Source organism: Sciurus vulgaris (genome assembly GCF_902686455.1).
Source record: "Sciurus vulgaris genome assembly, chromosome: 4".
Classification (NCBI taxonomy): Eukaryota; Metazoa; Chordata; class Mammalia; order Rodentia; family Sciuridae; genus Sciurus; species Sciurus vulgaris.
This window is the reverse complement of record NC_136464.1, coordinates 13,917,887-13,937,630: the sequence shown is the minus strand read 5'-3', so window position 1 is coordinate 13,937,630 and position 19,744 is coordinate 13,917,887. Positions and strand designations below refer to the sequence as shown.

The following is a 19,744-nucleotide window of genomic DNA, read 5'->3' as shown; positions in this document are numbered from 1 at the left end:
TGACCTCCCAGAGATAACCCAAATTGCTGATTTAGCAAAGCCCATTCTTGACCTTGACACAAGACAAGACAGGCAAAGGGGCAGGACTTGGGAGGGGGTAGTGAAAGAAAAAGGATCATAGAAGCTCTCAGATCTCACCAAGCCCCCTCCCCCATTCAGCAAACACCTGGCTGAGTTGGAAAACATGACCGGTCCAACCTTCCTATTGGCACCAATTGAAGCTGTCAGCTCTCGCTTGTCACCAGTTGCACTGGGAGGCCCTGGGCAGCCACAAGAGCCCTAATTAGGCAGAAATGACACTTCTACAACTGACCTGCCAGGACCTTTGGCAAACCATTTAACATCATTAGTTAACATTTTTTAAAAGTGTGAATGTAAATGAACAGCCAGTGGCTTTCAATGGAGTTTGTCGGTGGCATCCCCCCCTACCACCAGCAGCCCCTCACTCTTTCTCTTTTTACATGAATAGTCCACTTGTTTTCTCCAGAATTGGAGGGAGGCACGGAGAAAGAAGGAGGAAGAGGACCGGTCCTCTGAGCTGAGAGACGTTAAAGCATAAACAAGCCCAGAACAGCAGAGAGACCATCTCTTCCTGCCTTTATAAGGGTTTAAACAGAGACAATCTCCCAGGGCCACCAGAGCAGAGCAGGGACACAGCATGACACTCCCCCCACCCCAGGCTAGGCTGAAGTCAGGTGCCCCTCCATCAGCTGTACTGGTGAGTGTGGCCGGCCAAAACCCAGGATGTCATCTCCCGACGCAAGGGTATCTCTGAAATACCCTCTTCCAAACGTCTTCGGACTCGTTGGCATTCCAAACAGCAGACAATGAGGCTGTGACTTAGCCAAGGCCTTGCGAGTGCTTAGCCTGAACATGCCAGTTCTCAGGTACCTAGTCCCTCTGGAAAGGTGCGCAGTTCTGGGGTGGTTTTCTCAGACGCCAGTTGGATACTTACACAAATGAGCTCATTTCCTACCTGCAGCGGTTATTTCCCACCTCGAATCACACTTCATCTTGTTCTTTGCCTTACACCCACAGAATCCGTACACGCCGACACTCTCCATCTGTGGGAGGGGAAAAGAGTTTCATGGTGAACAGGTCGTTTTTTCGTCTCCCCGTTGCTCAAAAGTCACCCACTCCTGCTGGCTGATGGTCAGAAGAGGCAGCCTCGGGGACAGAAGAGAAGACAGTGAGGGGGACAGCAGAGGAGGTGGGTTCCTGAGGCCCTTTGCACTTACCACCCACTTGTTGTTGTGTGGCCTTGGGCAAAGTGTTTAGCCCTGAGTCTCAGATGTTTTCATCTGTAAGACAGAGATAATGCCTCACTGTGTCAAGTGACAAGAAAACAGACGCCAGTACCGTGAGAACGGGAAAGTAGTACACAGAAGGACCAGGCCACGGGTAAGAGCTGCGAAAACCCAGGACCTACACCTGGCTCTCCTCGTCCACTTATCCTGGAGAGGTGGCATGGAGAGTGTGTCCCTTTGCTTCCCCAGGCACACTCCACCAAGTCACCAGCACCTCCCAGGCCCCCCGCCTGTCCTGTCCACCCCCATTCTACTTATTCTCAAAAGGGTTTTAAATACACAAAGACAAGCGCAGCCGCGTAAAACTGATGCCTCAAAGCCGCAGTCCCGTTGGCAAGCCCTGCACACGGTGGTGGGTACACCACAGAGGCGCAGTGACTGTTGACTGAGTTCAAATGCAAGCACACGGCTTCCAGATGTGCTCTTTGCAAGGGCGGCCCAGATCCTAAACTGGGCATCGGGCTTGTCCCTGAACTAAAGATAAGTAAAGCCAAGCAGGTGGTGTGGGCTGCATGCCTGTAACTAGCCGTGAGAGGGAAGCCAAAGAAAACAATCTTAGTTTGGGGCAGAAAGAGAGGGAAAATACTGGAAAACGTCCTTAATAACAGCAAATGGAGGAGGGGAAACTGCTCATCACGATGGAGCGTTTAGTGCTTTTAAGCTAAATACCTCAGCATATTAAGCAAATAGAGAAAAGCCAGCTAGAAGATGTCATCAAATTGAACCGCGCAGCGCTCAGAAAGCCTCTAGGAGGTGTCTGGTTTGACCCCTTTTCCCATCACATGCCTGGTCCCAGCCCGGCTGTTTAGTATTGCGGCTCCTCTCCAGCTGCGGAGCTTATTGAAAAGCTCTCACTCCCTGCCTGGTTTTGGCACATTTTCTGCAGGTGCCTCCTACTGTGGCCACAATGGGCTGCTCGGGAGGTTTAGACCTGTCAACAGCTACAGGGGAGGGGGGCAATAGTGGAGGGAGCACAGTCATTGTCTTAAAGGGCCAGTGACATTGTTTGCCGCCACCGCAGAGCCTGCAGCACTGGCACCTGCTAATGAGATGAATCCTTTCTCCCGCTCTGTCTTTCGCTCTTTAATGATTTAACTTGATCGCTTTGGTTCCTTTCTAGAAGGGGAATTGCTCCATTGATCATATAAAGTAATTGCCTGTAAAACACTGCTCTGCAGCAACTACTACTACTTCCCTGGCTGAAAATGTCACAGCAATTGAAAAGCTCTTAGCCCAGTTCAAGAATGAGGTTGCTAAAGAGAACAGTCTGCATTCAGCCCCAAGTACTCCCTGTGTCCTGAGAGTTACAAGTTTTGGGTGTGACGGATTTTTTTTTTTTATACTCTGGTGGTATAGTGTGATTTTTTGCACAAGTGTGGGAAACTCACCAAATACATCAAAAACAAAAGCAAAAACTCCCTCAACACTGAAATTAGATATTTTCATTCAGAAAAAGAAATTATTTTCTTAATCACCCATGGGTTCAGAAAGACACCTATGGGGACAAGTTAGAAGAGAGAAGAAAATGATACTCTCACCCAGGAGCCGGCAGGGGCCTTGGTTCGGGGAGCAGGGAATGATGCTCTAGTTGTCTAAGGTTTGCTGATATTTCTGACCTGTCACTTGGCGGCAGCAGTGACACACTGTGGGAATGGGGACCACACACTTGAGGAGTTTTCGTAAATAGCTTTGTTAAATAGTTGTTGCCACGCCAATGTGTGGGAGTAATTCACCTGGGGGAAAAAAATCACTTTTCGATAGGCAGGAATCTGCCAGGGAAATAAACATGAAGCCTGACAGTGATGTCATTTCCTCCGACAGGTGAGAGCCTTGGCTTGTATCTGAGAGAGACTTTTTCAAGGTAATTGGTGGGAAGCACCACTTGCTGCACATCCTGCTGCCAGTGACCAATTTGGGAACAAAGCTTCAGGTGAATCACCTTTCATCCAGATAAGCCACAGATTTTTGGGGGGTAGCTGATGAGCTTAGGGCAGGAGAAGTGGTTATTACTGTAGTTTCTTAAGAAGGTGAAAACATCCGCCCGCTTCTTGACAAAGGGCACTGAGCTATAAAAAGACCATTTACAATTATAAATCTGAAAAGCTGTAGGACTTTTTACATTTAAACGCTGTGAAAGGTCATGGTACGAGTTCCATAATTGTATATAGGTGTCGCTTTTTTTTTTTCCCTTGGAATTTAGGGACTTGGGATTTTATATTTTAAAGTTCTTTAATATTGCAAGATTATACAGGACACTCAGGGCAATCACACATACAATACCAAAATGCATAACATTAAAAGATATTTTTCCTTATATAGTGAGAATATAAAAGGGAGGGGTCTTTAAATTTAAGCCCATTAAGTAAACCAATTCCTGGATATGTAGAATTAGGTTGAAAGCCTTTAACTAGGAACTTAAATTTTAACTTATATTGGAAGATCTTTCATTTTTGTCTATAAAAAGAAATAATCAGAGATAAAATCAGACAATTAATGTAGAACTAGATAAAATAGAGAATTAAAGGAACTCAAAAGTTCTGCCTGGCTCTAAGAAAGTTTAGATAGTCTCTTATAAAAAAAATACATGATGGGAAATAGACAAATGAGTGGTAAATACGACTACAAGATTATTCCCAGCAACTTTGCCTATTAGTTAGGAGATCAGGACAGGAAAGTGGGTTGAGTTTAGTTCAAGAACAGGGGAGCCTGGAAGATCATGGGGTAAATCCAATCCCCCACTGGCAAAGAACAGCTCAGGAAGCTGGAATGCACAGGGGAGGCCTGTGAAGGAGGCTCTCCGGCTCTCTGGCTGGGAAGGAGCCAAAGGGTGGCCAGCCTGCTGCTGGTCCTCCTCAGGACTCCCCGAGTGAGAGTGTGTGTGTGCACAGTTTCAATACCAGTTCACCACATTTCTTGAGGAAGTAAAGGGGAACATTTGGAGAGGAGGAAAACAAGGCAAGCGTGCTCCACATCAGAGGAATGACGTCTGATCTGACAGCAGCCACAGGACTGGCCCCACTCCGGCATCCTCCTCTGCTGCATTTGTGCATAACGCAAGAGGTCTGACCAGCATCCAAAGTTCCCCAACAACGAGATCCTGCTTTACAGCATGCTCTTCTTGGGATCTCGTAGCACATTCTAAACCACCTGACTCCACAAGGCAGGAATTATCCTCCAGCTAAGTATATTTGAACTTCATACTAAATGGGGCTTATAAAGAAGCTGGGCAGGCATTTAAAACTAAAAGCACGCATTTTCAAATGTTGCATTATTTTTGTGTCCATGTACACCAAACTAATTAAATGTACTCAGAGTGATGAGGATTATACCCCAGACTAATGTGTGATGGTCTGAGTGGTAACTGCTAACACTTCTTAATGCGGATCTGTAAATTTACTATGTAGTGAGAGTCACAGACACTTAAACCTGATCACTTTATTTACTTGGTATATCCATGTGTTTACATTTGTTACAGACAAATATCTCATCCACCAAAACTTAACATACAGAAATGCTAAGATCCTTTATACAAGAACAAAAAGGTAACTTCGAGCAGATAGGTAAAAGTACCCATTGAAACATTTGTATTCAATATAGAAGGTGCATGTATTTTCCAGTTAGAAAACGATGTCAATCTGAGCTTTGCTTTAGAGTTCCTGAATTAACACAGAACCATCAGCTAAGGAAAGAACAAGACTGTACAGTTTTATGCCTCTGCAGAATACACTGGATCGTTCTAGATGAAGATTTCGACCACAGCGCGTATGCTGCGGTCAGACATCACTGAGGCTGCATGAGCACAAGCCACTCCCTCCTCCAGGAGGAGGCTTGGTTCACTTTTTTGTTCCCTTTGATTTTTTTTAGAATTCCATCTGCAAAGCTTCCTTTCTTTCAAAAGTCAGAGAGCACTGAGTAACCCAAGGAATTTCCCATACTCCTGGTGTTCTCAGCCTGCTGCAGATCACAGCCCCTTCCTCCAATCATATCCTTCCAGAGTCCCAGCTTACTTAAAACTAGCCCACTAAAATGGATGCGCTTAACTAATAACACGAGTGCGGCTGATTCCCAGGACCAGTTACAGATGCCTCCTCTAAACAAAGCCTAAAATCTTCCTTACACATTTTGTCAAAAACAGATGGGACAGGAGACATGAGGTACACAATCCCCAAGTCTAAACTTAAAGAGCCACGTGAATCTGTCATAAATGTAATCATAGTATGGACCAATCTGGACATGACAGCTGAGCCTTAACCCCAGAGGACACAGGTATGTGTATGACATATCTGACCACCAGCCAGGGGCTAGTTTGTGCCAAGAAGGATAGTGATTTTTTTTCTTTTTATCCCTTGGAATTAGGACTTGAAAAAGAATGTAAAAAGTTCAAGGCAGGCTCTTAGCGAGTCTGAGTCAAACACACACACACACACACAGATTCTTTTTGTTCTCATACAACAAATAATATTCAGGGATAAAGTCTATTTTACACATAAATCGAAACAGTTTATATAATTCTGAATTATTCATTTTGATTACATCTTTGGCTTTTGCAGATTTATAATTATCTCTCCCAAAAAGGCAACTAATTTTCCAATTTTCAGAGTGTCCCAAGTACACAAAAAATATTAATTGAACAGATAATATTTTCCTTGCAAAGGTCTTAGTTAAGATTTTTAAATGGTTGTATTTTCAGTAAAGCAATAAATGATGATACAGAGAATACTATTTATTCTAAAGCTTATAAAGTGATAAACAGTTTATTCAATATTCTTTAAAATGCAAAAAAGTTACAGTTATCACCTTTTGTTCTTATCTTTAAAATGATGGACTTTGATTCTGTATTTTCAAAATCAGCACAGGAACTCTATTTTCCTGCCAGCTTGACTATAAAGAAAACATTTAAGATCAGGCAACTAAAGTTCAGATTAGATCCACAAGTTAAGTCCCAGCAACTGTTGGCATGGAATCATTTAACACCCAAAAGAAATGTTAAAAATAGGAATTCTGCTTTAAAAATTCCAAAGGTAGAAAATTCCTGTAGCAGGAACAGAGATCTGAGCTTAACCGAGATGGCTCTTCTCTACAAAATGCCCTGCCTTGGGAGTTAGTTCTACATCTTCTCCATTTTCAAATTCTCATCAAGGTTAAAAGATTAGAGTGCAAATGCCTGGAAGTTAACTTTGAGAAGGATGATAACCTAGGAGAGCTTAGTGATATTTTAAATCCATCGACTGTTCTTCAGTCGGACAAGAGTCTAACAGAAGCTGCTGAACCTACTCAGCCTGGGGTGGCAGGGGGTTGCTAGAGCTCACAGGGCCATGGAAGAGCACGAACCTGGGTTTCTTCCACGGCTTCCCTGGGAACCATCTACAGGCACACCAAAAGAAATGGGATCAGGGAAGACACCCAGAAACTTCTACTCCAAACCTCAGCTTTGCCTCAATATTTATTCCAAGTGAAAGTACCTCCACATTAAAAGCATCAACTCAGCACTCCATCCTGAGCACAACTGTGTTAAATCCCTTGCGCTTTGCCATCTGCAAAGTGCAGCAGTTGAAAGACAGCCACGCTGACGATGACGTGTTAAAAGCAATTCCACTTTAGCAATGTCCCAGTCTTACATCCTCACCAAACTTTTCTCCTTCAAGTATTAATGGAAATATCATTTTCTGAGAGACTGATTCTGATCACTACTACTTCTGTAATATCCACCCATCGTTTTGAATGTACAACCACAAAATATAACAATTTTACTACTGAATCATACATTGTCAGGATCGATCACATTATCCTTTGTTAGAATACAACATAATTTGGTGCATTTTCAAAATTTCTATATTTTAGCAATTCATTTACATATGTCACCCTAAATGGATCCAATGATTATCATTTATATATGACAGTTATAAATGAAAAAGATGAAGTTAAATCAGTATTGAGAAATTTGCCTAAAATTATTTTATTTGACACAAGTCCTGGGAACGTACTCCCCAAATCACGATTCTTCAAGAAATAACTCTCATTCTGCATTTGTGACCAGTGTTTTATTTAAAAAAAAAAAAAAAAAAAATACTGAAAGAACGAGAATTCTCAGACTTCTTAAACAGAACAAAATAGGTGGCATTTCCAAAGGGCAAATCGAGGCAGAAAAAAGAGACAATAACAATCAGGACACAAAACAACCACCATCCTATACTTGGCCAATAATTAAGAGTCCTATCTTAATTTTTTGACAACGGATTCTTTTTAAATTCATAATAATTATTTTGAAGCTTTAACACTGTCATGAGATTCATGATCAGACCTATAGAAATCATCAGATATAAAGGTAGAGACAGTTTTTTGATTATGCTAATAAGAAACAGATAAATCCTCTTAAGCGGATTCACTTGAAGTACATTTTCAGGGAAGTTCAAATCCCTTCAATCAGGTTCTTAAGTTCAATTATGAAAGTCAAACAATTTGTTGACTCTCATTCAAGAAGATAGAGAGGCACGTAGCCCCCAGGGGCTGGGGCACCCACCCAATCGATAATCACAACAGTAACAGAGGAAACACTTCAGCCACAACTTGACGAACCATCTAACTGGTCCTCAATTCAAATTCTTTCTCTTCTTCTTTGCTGCCCCCCTATGTAGAAAATATGTCCAATATTTTCTTCACTCACAATGAATTAATAGCATTTTTTGCTACTTGTATATGAAGAAACACAAACAAGAAAACATGGGCTTTGTAGGACATTTCATAAGCACTTCTTCTGCATTACTTGCCCTGTACTTATGCCATGAAAATACCAATCAGCTGTATCAACTTCTATAAGGTTAAAAAACTGTCTATTTAAAAATGGCAAAATATGGGCTGGGGTTGTGGCTCAGTGGTAGAGTGCTTGCCTAGCATGTGTGAGGCACTGGCTTCAATCCTCAGCATCAGATATAAATAAGTAAAATAAAGGCCCATTGACAACTAAAAAAATGGCAAAATAGCTTGCTTAAAGAGTTTCTTTGCCTGATCTCTTCCTTTTCTCTCTACTGTCTGAATTCACTAGATAATTGCCCTACTTTCGTTTCATTCTGCCCATACAGAAATTGTGTCTATTCCCTGAAAAATACCAATTAAACTGCCAGTGTAGCACCTCCAACAGTATCTTTGGGTCTTCAGTGTCAAAGGCCTTTGAACAAATGACCAGAAGGCTGAATCTAAAACAGCCTTTGATGGGACACCAGCTCACTCACATTATGACTATGGTCCCAGCTCTCTGCTTTATTCGGGAAGCAAGAAAGAAGTAACACATCAACTTTATAATTCTGTACCAATGCGAAAGGTTAAAAGAAAAGTGTTAGTTTGCCAGTAAACTTAATACTCCCTGAAAGATCACAAATATTGTTTTTAAAAGGGGGCCCTCTTTATTCAATTAAACCTGGATTTCTGTACAAAACTGAATAAAGGTTTTCAAAACAAATACTAGAAAATGGATAAAAATGTTATATTTCCTTTTCCTTAATTTTTCTGGTAATAACATTGTTTCCTCTGTGTAAGTCCCACTCTGGAAGAAGTTGCATGGATTTTTTTAATTTACTCTCATAATGATACTATGAAACTAAAATAATTCAATGAGCCAGCTAGGAAATGGGCTCTAGGAAATAGAGAGGTTAAGAAATTTGTTCAAGGTCACACAGCTGGGAACTCAAAGAACCAGGATTTGAACCCATGACTTAAGACTCCAAGATCCAATACTTCTAGGCTTTCTTGGCTGCATCCAATATCAAATCATTCCCAGGTGAAGCCTTGGTCAACCTTTTAGAGCAGTGGTTCTCAACCTTGGCTTCATATTAATACAAATACCCCATCCTTTAGAGATTCTGATTTAAGAGGCCTGGAGAGAGGCCTAGGCATTGGTATTTTGCAATACCACAGCACAGCAATGAATAAAATAGACAATGTGTCTCTTTATGGTGCTAAACTTCTAATGGTGCTTTCATTCTAGTAAAATCTGGAATAGAATCCCTAGGTAATCTCATGTGCAGACTGGGAAACAGTGATGGAGAGATTAACACCACTTACCCCCAGTCCTTTCTCTAAGATCTCAATATGACCAACTCACTGGTTCCTCTAGACGGAGGGCACAGGGGGCCTGAAAGAGCAGAACCTACAAAGAATTCAAGCTTGGAGAAGCAGCAGAGCAGAATGGGAATGGAATCTGCAGGCATGGGCACTGGAATCAGCCACACCTGGGTTCAAATTGTACCTCTGCTATTTATTAAGGGTGTAAGCTCAGGCCAGTGACTTACCTTTTGCAGTGGTTCTGTAGATTCATGGGATGATGCAAGTAAAGTTCCAAGCTTATGAAAGAGCTCAAAAGCAGTTGCTGTGTGGGTTTTGTAGATGGTATTGCTACCACAGGGGCAGTGATTGCTGCCAGGAGATTTCAGCAATGAAGCAACAAATGTTAAAAAACAAAAAGCAAAAAAAAAACAAAAAACAAAAAAATTTTTTTTTTTTTTTAATTAGTGAAACCATTCCTACTTCTGCATTTTACAGGTACAACAAACTGGCTGGCAATCCTGTTCCTCACTCATGACAATTGGGCGAGGAAGGTTAGCGTCGTCACTTCCGTCTTCTAGATGAGGAAAGGCAGCACTTTCCATCTATTTTGTCTCCAAAATAGATTTTGTTTCCATCTATTTAGTCTGTGATCAAATGCACCTGCAATCATGCTCATTAGTTCCCTATGAAAATGATATTCAACACAGATGTCAAACAAAGGGAAGAATTAACAAGCACTTGATAGCAACCCCAAAATAACATCTTTAAATAATCACTTCTGAACATTAAAGTCATGGCAGACAAGTACCAATTTAAATGAAGGTGTTGGGTAGCAATAAGGAAAAATGAACAAATACCTTTTTCCTTTATCCTCGTTCATTTAGGAAATGTCTGATAGAGCTTAGACATTCTTTTTGAAATGCAGATAAAGAATGGTTAATTTCCTCTAAGAAGGGTCTTCAATCAGCATGTTGGAATAGACTAATACATCCTGATATTTTATCTTGAATCGGAGCTGCAAAGTAGAAGAGATCTAAGATGGAAAGACCCAATTCAGTGGTTCTCAACCAAGATCATGGAGGAAACCTGGGACTCTGAGGAAGGGGCCCCCCAATTCCAAACCCACACCTAACAACATCCCCCTCCCTGCACTGAGTAAAAGCTTGATGGTACATCTGTTCTTTTTCATGTGTTTGGAGTTTCCTTAAAAGGAATATAGATGCTTCTAGAAGTCCTACTGAATTTATGGTCATTGTATGTAACTGCTATGAAATATTGGGGTGGTGGGTGCTCCATATTTGCTGTTAAAAAGGAGTCTTCATATCTAAAAAGTTAGGAAACCTGATCAGTCCAAACCTTGCTCTTTACTGAGAAGTCAAGATCTTAGAGATGATTGGGATTCCATTCCAGGGATTCTCATTCCCAAATTGTCCCTGCCTCACACCATACATGCTTTCCCACGCAGGCACCAATTCACAGGATGGCAACAGGCCTGTATCCTGTCCCTGCTTCCTCTTTCTGAAGGAGGAGAGCTCAGTCCCAGTCTCTCTGCCTGGATAAGTTCTAGATCTATTGAGTTCTCCAGAATTATTCTTTATTTTCCTTCCCTCCCATCTCCAACCCTCAGATGGGTACTTGAAGGGTCAGGCACTGCCCTCAACCCCTTTCATGCTTTGGAAGTATGCCAGGACATTAAGCCTCAACATGAAATAGAAATATGGTCACCAAAGTCCTAAAACAAGGACTATGTAATTTAAAAAGAAGAAGAAAAGCATATGTAGAAGCAAAACCACTAGTGCGTCTAATAACTACAGAAAATAAGAAAATGGGAATATTCAAGAATCATTTTATTGATTCTGGATCTGTCAACACCAAGAGGCTGCTAATAAGTCCATGCAAACGAACTTCCAAAAGACTTTCACTTCTATTATTTCAGTGTATTGCATAATGACTCTCTCAATGTGTGTGCTCCTGGAGTGCCACCAGAACTTGAGGTGTCACTCTAAGTGTTACTGCTCTTTTGTCAATGCCTAGGACAGTGCCTGGCACATGGCAGACATTTAATATGTATTTGTTAATTGAACTATGGAAGGAGAACAGGATGGCAGTTTATCATTATTACTGTTTATCTTCAAATAGTCTCTTCTATAACCTCCTGTAACTTTTGACTTAACATCCTTCCCCCCATTATTTTTTTCTTCCTCTTTTTTGGCACTGAGGATTGAACTCAGGGATGCTCTACCACTGAGCTGCAGGGTATTACTAAGTTGCCCAGACTCTTTCAAATATTTTTAATGGAATTTTTTAAAGTCATATGAGAAATTCACTCATTTTAGGAAAACTAGAAATGACCAATATATAAAAAGAAAATAAAAGATCCCTATGATCCTATCACCCAAAGGCAACAAAATTAACATGCTCAGGTACACCCTTTCGGACTTTGTTCTATGCATATGCACAAATACAAACACCCACTCAACACATTCCCAAAAGTCTGCCCTAGACTTTGAGATTTGGAGTTTTTCCATTCTCTTTAAGCTTTATGTTTGCTTCCCATTATGGCTCCTTGCCCTTGTCCTATGACCTAAATCTACTTCTTCTCCAATATTTAAATTCCTTACTTCAAGAGGATTTTTCTCCCCCATTACCCTCCAGAGCATTCATCTGTCCTTATTTCAACTTGTAACTCCATCAGGACAACTTTAATTGGCACCTTCGGTCTTCCTTTTGCTCTGGGACACCAATGCTCCTTAAGTCCCACCCAACTTTAACCCAGAACAGCATGTCCCATGGAGACCAGACAACTCATTTAACCCATTTCTGACAAATGCAGAGAACTATACACCACCTCAGGAGTCTTTGGTTTTCCATCTCTATCCAATCACACAAAGCCTTTTCCACCTTTCCCTCCTGCTCTGCTTCATCCATCTCTTCTCATTCCTTCCATCACTGTTTAGGCCCTTATGCCTACATTACTTTCTACATGGGTCTTCTGCTTTCTGCAGAACCAAATACCCATCAATCCTACCCTCTACTGCGAGTTAACTGCTTCTATCTAGTCCATCCTGTATTCAGAAATTTGAAGCTTCTCTCTCCTACTGAATGGGTCTCTAGTTCCTTCACAATCTCCCCAATTTTGTCATCCTCATTTCTCATTATTCCTGAAAACAACTGCTTTGTTCCAAACCAGACTGGTGTATTCATTATTCATCCAACTCCAAAACACTTGCGAGTTAAGCATTTATTAACCAATTATTATATGTAAAACCCATTCATTCATCCAACAAATATTTACTGAGCACCTGTCAGGTGAAGGACTGATGCTGTGGACACAATGGTGAATGAGACAGACTAAGTCTCTGTCCTCACAGAACTCAGAGGTCAATGGGTTATTGAGGACAGTCCCTGAGACTCGATGGTCCCAGCCCAGACGCTGTCCAGTCTTCCAGTAAAATGTCAAATGAGTCAAGACATCCCTGAAGGCTGAAATTTGTGGTTCAGGCTGAAATTGGGGGAAGTAGTTCAGAAGAAAGGAAGGGCTGACTGAAGGGAGAGCTGTGGCTTGAGGCTTCTTTAAAGATGTTGGGATTCAACCTGGATGTTGAAAGATGGGTGAAGGAGAGTCCTAGGTATCTTCCATCCCAGGATAGAGGAAAGGCTCAAGGGTGGAATGGAAACAAGGGTGACATTATTGTCTTCTTTTGTATAAAAGTCCACTGGGCACCTAGTTGGCAGAGCCCAGGCTCTTTCCTGGCAGGGCCCCAGGCTCTGCAGTGGACGTGCAGATGACTCAGCATCAGCTCCTAGCATCAGAGGATTTCCATCCAACAAGGAGGGTGAGGCAAGTCGTTGATGCGCTCAAGCCAGAGAGACGCTTCCTGAGAGACCCAGAGAAAATACTGAGGGAGCTCAGAAGGGGTAGGTGCGTATCTGGGTTTGTATAAATATTTATAGCTGCACAGTTTTATTCATCTATCTTCACATGTGCCTCTATTGAAAATAACTATCTTGTTTCCAGGTGCTTTCTAACTTGCTTCCTCTTATTATGCTAAGTGACTTAGGAAGCAGGCAGAGTAGGTATGACGATGTTTTCCAGATGAACAAGAGCAGTGTAGATGTTTTAAGTGATCTGCGTGAGTGGGAAACCAAACAGGCAAAAGTAGAACAAGTACACCCTGTCCATCTCGGCCCAGTTTTGCAGCAGTGGAACTACCTAGAGCGGAAGGTGCACTTAGGAAGTTCTGTAGCCACATGATACCTGGCAGGTGTAAGGCAGTCAGGCAGGCACTTTGGGTTTAGGAGGGCAGGATGCAGGCAGCCTTCCGGGGAGGGAAGGCCCTTCTTCCATTTCCCATCACCTCCCAAAGGCCTGCCTGCATCACCCCCAGCCCTAAGCCTATCCAAACCATAACCATCCCTCAAGGTCCATCGCCCCCACCCATTTTTTCAGCCCACACTGGGTTGTCCTCGCATTGCTTTCACTCCCACTAATCGCCCTGGGGAGGGTGCATGACCGTTTCTCTCCTGGGCACCAGGGCAGTCCAGCCAGCACACTGCTTGGCTCAGAGCAGGTCGTTAACAAACATGGGCTGAATGAACCAATTCCTGGGGCGGCCACAGTTCGTACCATACCCTGGCGGTCAAAAGGCTCCCCCAGCGGACCAGGCCTGCCTGGCACCGGCCGCCCTCGCGACCAGAGGAGCTCGCTACCGGCGAGGAATGAGGGGGCGCGTGGGGAAAGCGACACGGCCGAGTCGCAGGGCCACTGGGAAGCGACGCGCCACCCGGGGTTCGTGTCCCAGCTGCAAGCGGGGCTAAGGCTCCCCTGCTCCTGCAAAGCGCCCTTCAGGAAATGGCTGAATGTCTCCCCATGTGGAAAATCGTCGGGGAAAAGTGGTGAAAAGGAATCTGGGAGAGCGCGAGTCTCGGAGCCCAACCCCCGGATCAACCCCTCGGGAGAGGGTGGGAGGCGGGCGCGAGAGGGTCGGGAAGGAGCGAGCGGTCCTCACTGCAGGAGGAACCCACGGCTGGAAGCCTCGCGAGATCTGGGGTCGGGATTTCGCTGCGTTGCCTAGCGACGGAAGGACGCTCGCGGGCCCCCAGGCTAAACCCCGCTGTAGCCTTAAATCTCCTACCATGGGGGAAGAACGCGGCGGCCGCAGCTGTGGGATCACTAGGGAGCTGCAGAAGCTGAAGCAGCAGGCGATGGAGTACTACCGGGAGAACGACGTCCCGCGCAAGCTGGAAGAGCTGCTCAACTCCACCTTCTACCTCCAGCCCGCCGACGTCTACGGACACCTGGTAGGGACCTGGGACGCGCACCCTCCGCCCTCAGCCCCTCTACCCCCGCCGCACGCTGCGGCAACGCGCTGCGCCTGCGCCTGCGCCAAGAGTCGAGCATGCGCGGCGTGCCAGGCCGGCGGTGGTGCTGCTGAGTTAGCAGGCGGCAAGAGGACGCGGCGACGACCCCTGGGGCGAAGGGATCTCTAGAGAGAAAGTGCTGGAAAGAAGGCAATCAGAGCAAAAAGGACTGTAGGCAGATTTGTAGCTATGGCGACAGCCCAGAGCCTGGCCGGCTTCCTTGCTGCCTAAAGGGCCTGGCTGCCTCTGTGCCTTCTTGCCCCGTGGCCTTTTACATGTAGACTTGAGTGGCCTCAGTCATCAACCTTCAGCGGCCCCATTTCAACCATGGGATGAACGCTGTGGCATTTGCTTGGATTTGGCCTTGGCCCATCCGGGGCCTCATCCAGCTGGCTCCCCTTGCTTCCAATGTCACTCAGATTTCAAGCCTACGCTCCTTGGCTTGTGCAAGCTCCTCTACCATAGGGCCAGCTCCTCCTTATACTTCACATTTCACACGGAAGCCTTGCCCACGTTTTCCTGCACCAAACGTCCTTGAGTGGATCTATGACATTTCCTATGAGTACTGTATTCTTCTGAGTCAGCCCTCGGTAGCTGGTGAGCTCCTCCTGAGAACAGGGGCCTTTCCTACCACGTCCCAGGGTCCTGTGCCTAACCCTGAAAACTGGCACATGCCTTAGCCTTCCTTAATAGTGAGTGCTTTCTCCCAGATCCCTAACTAGTAGGCAACACATCTGGAAGGCCGTGTGATTGGGCTGGTGGAACTGCTGATGGGAAGCAAGGATTTGGCAGAAGGACCAGCAAAACGTGCAGGTGCTGTGAAGGAGCATGATGTGCTGTGCGCATACAGACCCACGTCTGAGCAGTTGATGCTCCATGGATGTCCCTTTCCTCCATGGTGGGGGTTCGAGGCACCTCATGTTCACTGAGACCCTGTGGTGTGTGCTGAATGTTATCTCACTAATCCTTAGAACCACAGTCAGGTGAGAATGATTCTCCTTTTCCAAATAAAGAGCCTGTGATCCTGGAATTTATTTTCTCAAGTGACAAGAAAAGGGGGGGTGGTCTGCATCCTTTGTATGTAGCAGAGTGCATGGTCCAACAACTATGTGGGACAAATGAGCAGATGCTGGACTGACTGCATTCTCTTTCTACTGTCTCCTGCTAAAGGAATTATTGAAAGCTATCTAGTCCAACTTTCTCATTATACAAAGGCAAAAGCCCTGACTCACAGGTACTTAGTGCATACATTAAGATTAAAAACATGAATTCTTATTCTCCATGTTCTCCTTTCCAGTCTACCAGGGTCTATTAGGCAGCCAGAACCTGGTGCATACAACTGTCTTGGCGCTTATAAATTGGTTAGGGACACTAGCCACTGATATGTATAATAATGGAGTAAAAGCTACAGTGATAAATAATTGTGTGCTACATTGAGGGGTAGTTCACTTTATGTCTATTAAAGGAATCCAAGGATAGGGAAGATCCCTGTAGGCTGTAATAGCCAAGAAAACCTTGGCTTGAACTTTGAAGGATGTTCAGATATTGCATTGGCAAAAAGGCAAACTCCTTTTCATTTTCTGAGTCACTTCCCTATTTTGGGCCATTTCTAGTCTTTCCCTCTGTCAAGTCCATCCTGCACAGTATATTGCCTGAGCAGTATTCCTCATGCTCAAAACTCACCAAAATCCTCTTGCTCAGAAACCTCTTGAGATTTCCCTTTCCTTGCTGAGTAAGATCACACACTTCTATGTGTGTGATTCATGGTGCATAACCCCTCCCTCCATTAACAGGTTTATCTCCCACTCCCCCATCCCTGGTCCTCTACACTGGACTACTGTCCCCTACTATCTGAAGTTTCTAACTTCCTTCTCCTTGCTCATCTGCCTGAAGAATCTGTCCTCCACTTGCCCCCATGTCTGCCTGTGGAAATACTACCCATCTTCTAAGTGTTTGCCTCGATTGTCATTTTGCTGTGTTTCTCAGGCTTCATAGGAATTCAGGGATGGAGAAGATCCCTGTAGGCAACAGCAATAAAGTATGTTTTTTCATCAGAAAACTCATGAATGAAAGAGCCTTTGGATTGGAAATCAGGCAGATCTGGGTTTGATCCTTAGCTCTGACACTTACTAGCTGTGGGAGATTATTACAATTATGGGCCCCCAATGGACACACCTCCAGTGAATTCCCTCCCACATTGACTCTAGGCTCAGCCATGTGACTGGCTTCGATCAATAGGACCTTGGCAGGCATGATCCAGAGGCTTGATAAGTGCTGGCATATGGAGGCTTGTCTTCTTGGAAGCTAGTCCTCATGCTGAGGAAGTCCAGTTACTCTGCTGGAGACAGAGAGAGACCATGTAAAGAGACCTTGGCAGATGTCAGGCAGCCAGGGTACCCTGTGAGAAAGACAGCTGCCCCAGCAGAGGCACTTGAATATTCTGGCCCTGGTCAAGTTTCCAGATTTTTTTTTATCTACATATGAGAAACCAGGCACAACCAGTGAAAGAATGTCCCAAGTTGAGTGCAACTCAGCAGAATCCTGAGCAATAAGTGGTTTCTGGCACTAAGAAGTTCTGGGGTGCACTCCTGAAAGCTTTAGATCATTAAAGTATGGGAATGTGATTTTGGACAATTTATTTATGTGGAGCTCAGTTTGCTCCTTTGTGGAATGGAGATGATACCACCTACCTTAACCAGATTGGGAATTTGATAACATAATGTACACAGAGTGCCCAGGGATGTGTCTGACATTCATTAATTTAAATAGAATTCTATTAATGTCAGACATTATGGTGTGTCATACAGCAAAAATGAAGATGTAGTCACTTTGAGGTCCACAAGAATGCTTTGCCAGAGGTGGTGGATCCAGGCAGAGGAGGTGGAAAGGGGCTGGCAGTTAGCACCACCACACAGTCAGTCAATGAAATGTATATATTAAGCACTCAGAAATGTTAATTCCCGCCAAGAAAAAAAAAAAAAAAAAAAAGAAATGTTAGTTCCCTTCCTGGAAAATTGCTTCTGCTTCAGTTCTGCAAAGGCCCCACCTTTGAGCTGACTCATTGCTGTGGATGTTTGTCCAGGCCAAAGTCACTGGATCTTGAATTGAATGGTCAGAGACCTGGTCTGCTAAATGGAAACAGAGGGCGAGGCGGGTGCAGCTTCGCCTTCCTTCCTTCTAGTCTCTCCTCACCCAGTCCCTCTCAGTGAAACACCACCTCGAGATCCTTCACTCAGGATCCCGGAGTGGACTTTCCACTCGGCTCCCTTCTCTTTTCTCACCCTGTTCCTTGGATCACTTCTAAGCATCTTCTGCTTTTCCACCTCAATGAAATGGCTATTTCTAAGGTGCCCTCCCTACAAGCCTGTTTGACCACACAGGACTATGCGTGAGCTAGGCAAGCGAGATGCAGCGACTGCAGAAGTCCTCATCCTTTAAAGATCAGGTGCCTTTCTGGGAAGAATTGTCACCACCCGCAGCAACAATCCCGCAGATATTTGTTACTGCCTGCAGCAACAATTGCGCGGGTGTTTATCAGAGGTGGACTGGAAATAAACTACTTCTATTCCTGTGCTGCTTCCTTGCTTGCTTGCTTGTTTAGAGGAAGAGAGGCTTCTTTGAGAGGAAGAGAGACTTTGCTTAGAGGAAGAGACACTTTGCTTTTAGAGGAAGTTTTTAGAGAAAGAGAGGCTTGCTACACTTATCAGAGATCTATTTCTTCTTAAAGTTCTGCTGCTTCTTCTTAAGAGGTAGGTCCCGCATCCTGTGAACTAGGTGCTATCTATCTACCACCTAGAGGTGTGTTCTCAGTTTTCTGCTCTATGATCTGCCTTCTGCTGCTGCCTGCTGCTTACTGCTTGCTGCTTCTTCTCTCTGCTAGCTGCTTCTTTTCTCTGCTAGCTGCTTTTCTCTGCTAGCTGCTTCTTTTAGCTGCTTCTTCTCTCTGCAAGCCGCTTCTCTTTGCCTTCCGCCTACTGCCCGCTTATATTCCCTCCAGGAGGCGGAGGGCGGGGCCACGCCAGTTGAGATCAGGTGAGGAGCCAGCTGCCCTATCACGGCAAAGGTTAAAATGAACAGGCACCAGCAGGAGCACTCGGGAACGCATGTGCACGCCTTGTGTGCATGGACTTAATTGAATACGGCCAATGATAAATCACCTGGGTGTGCTTATATTAATCAACCTCCTCACTGCCCATGTGATCAAAACAACCTCCGGCTGGCCACCAGGCGCCATCCTGGCGCAGCCCACATGGCACAGCCCCCAACAAAGAATAAAATTCAGTCCCCTTCAGTGTTCTTAAATTTGAAGGTGTCGCAGTGTTCTAGAGACCAGCCGACCCAACCTTGGGCAGAAGGATAGGTTAGGGAATTGGGCTAACTATCAGAAGGCCTGCTAAAGTGTGACACGAGGCTTTTCAATTTACATTAAGAAAAGTGTCATAGTTTCCATTGAGATTTCAAAAGACAACACATTGCCCCATGTGCCAGAGACTCATCGTAGGGCAGAATCCAAACCTCAGCGATAGTGAAGGCAGAGTAGTTCCAGGAAGGACACTCACAGAGAGTTCTCATTAAACTAGTGCAAATGTGAATAACCTTTTGAAGATAAATTAGATGCGTTATTCTGATTTTTGTTTTTGTGTGTCTGTGTGTGTTGAAGGCAAACTACTTTTCTAAACTTGCAAAGCCTCCCACCATATGCAAAATAGTGGGGAAAAATGTACTGGATGGACTGGGGCTTCCAACCCTGCAAGTGGAAATATTCTGCACCATTCAAAATTTTCCCAAGGTAGGAGCCAGTTTAAAATGTGTTCTTCAACACATCCTGAATCCACTGCATTTATTAGCAACTTTTGTCTAAACTGAATGCTCTGAAACTCAGTGTTTGTAAAAAAAATAGATACACACATATATACACTATTTATTCAAAGGTAGTCATGTAAATGTGAGCCAATCAACCATGTTTTTTTTTTATTATGTTTAAATGTAATTTTGATACAAATGTGACATGCTAGCCTGAAGAAGATTCAAGATGA

At 44.2% G+C, this 19,744-nt stretch overlaps 2 protein-coding genes across 8 annotated transcripts in view; one reads left to right on the top strand and one right to left on the bottom strand.

Annotated features, from left to right (window-relative positions):
- Positions 1-14,622, bottom strand: part of HSPA12A (heat shock protein family A (Hsp70) member 12A) — a 144,481-nt gene extending 129,859 nt beyond the window's left edge. For 2 of the 3 annotated variants that reach the window (XM_079136622.1, XM_079136626.1), the window contains exons 1-2: positions 14,483-14,622; positions 977-1,064 (exon numbers count right to left, since the gene is read on the bottom strand). In XM_079136622.1, coding sequence (XP_078992748.1) covers positions 977-1,064; positions 14,483-14,485 — 91 coding nt within the window. In that variant the 5' untranslated portion in view covers positions 14,486-14,622. Of the gene's footprint in view, positions 1-976; positions 1,065-1,238; positions 1,302-14,482 lie in introns of all 3 variants that reach the window. The other variant, XM_079136623.1, reaches the window with a different exon arrangement.
- ENO4 (enolase 4) overlaps positions 12,948-19,744 on the top strand; it is a 28,511-nt gene continuing 21,714 nt past the window's right edge. For all 5 annotated transcript variants that reach the window (XM_079136620.1, XM_079136619.1, XM_079136618.1 and 2 more), the window contains exons 1-2: positions 12,948-14,648; positions 19,369-19,497. In XM_079136620.1, coding sequence (XP_078992746.1) covers positions 14,208-14,648; positions 19,369-19,497 — 570 coding nt within the window. In that variant the 5' untranslated portion in view covers positions 12,948-14,207. The remainder of the gene's footprint in view (positions 14,649-19,368; positions 19,498-19,744) is intronic.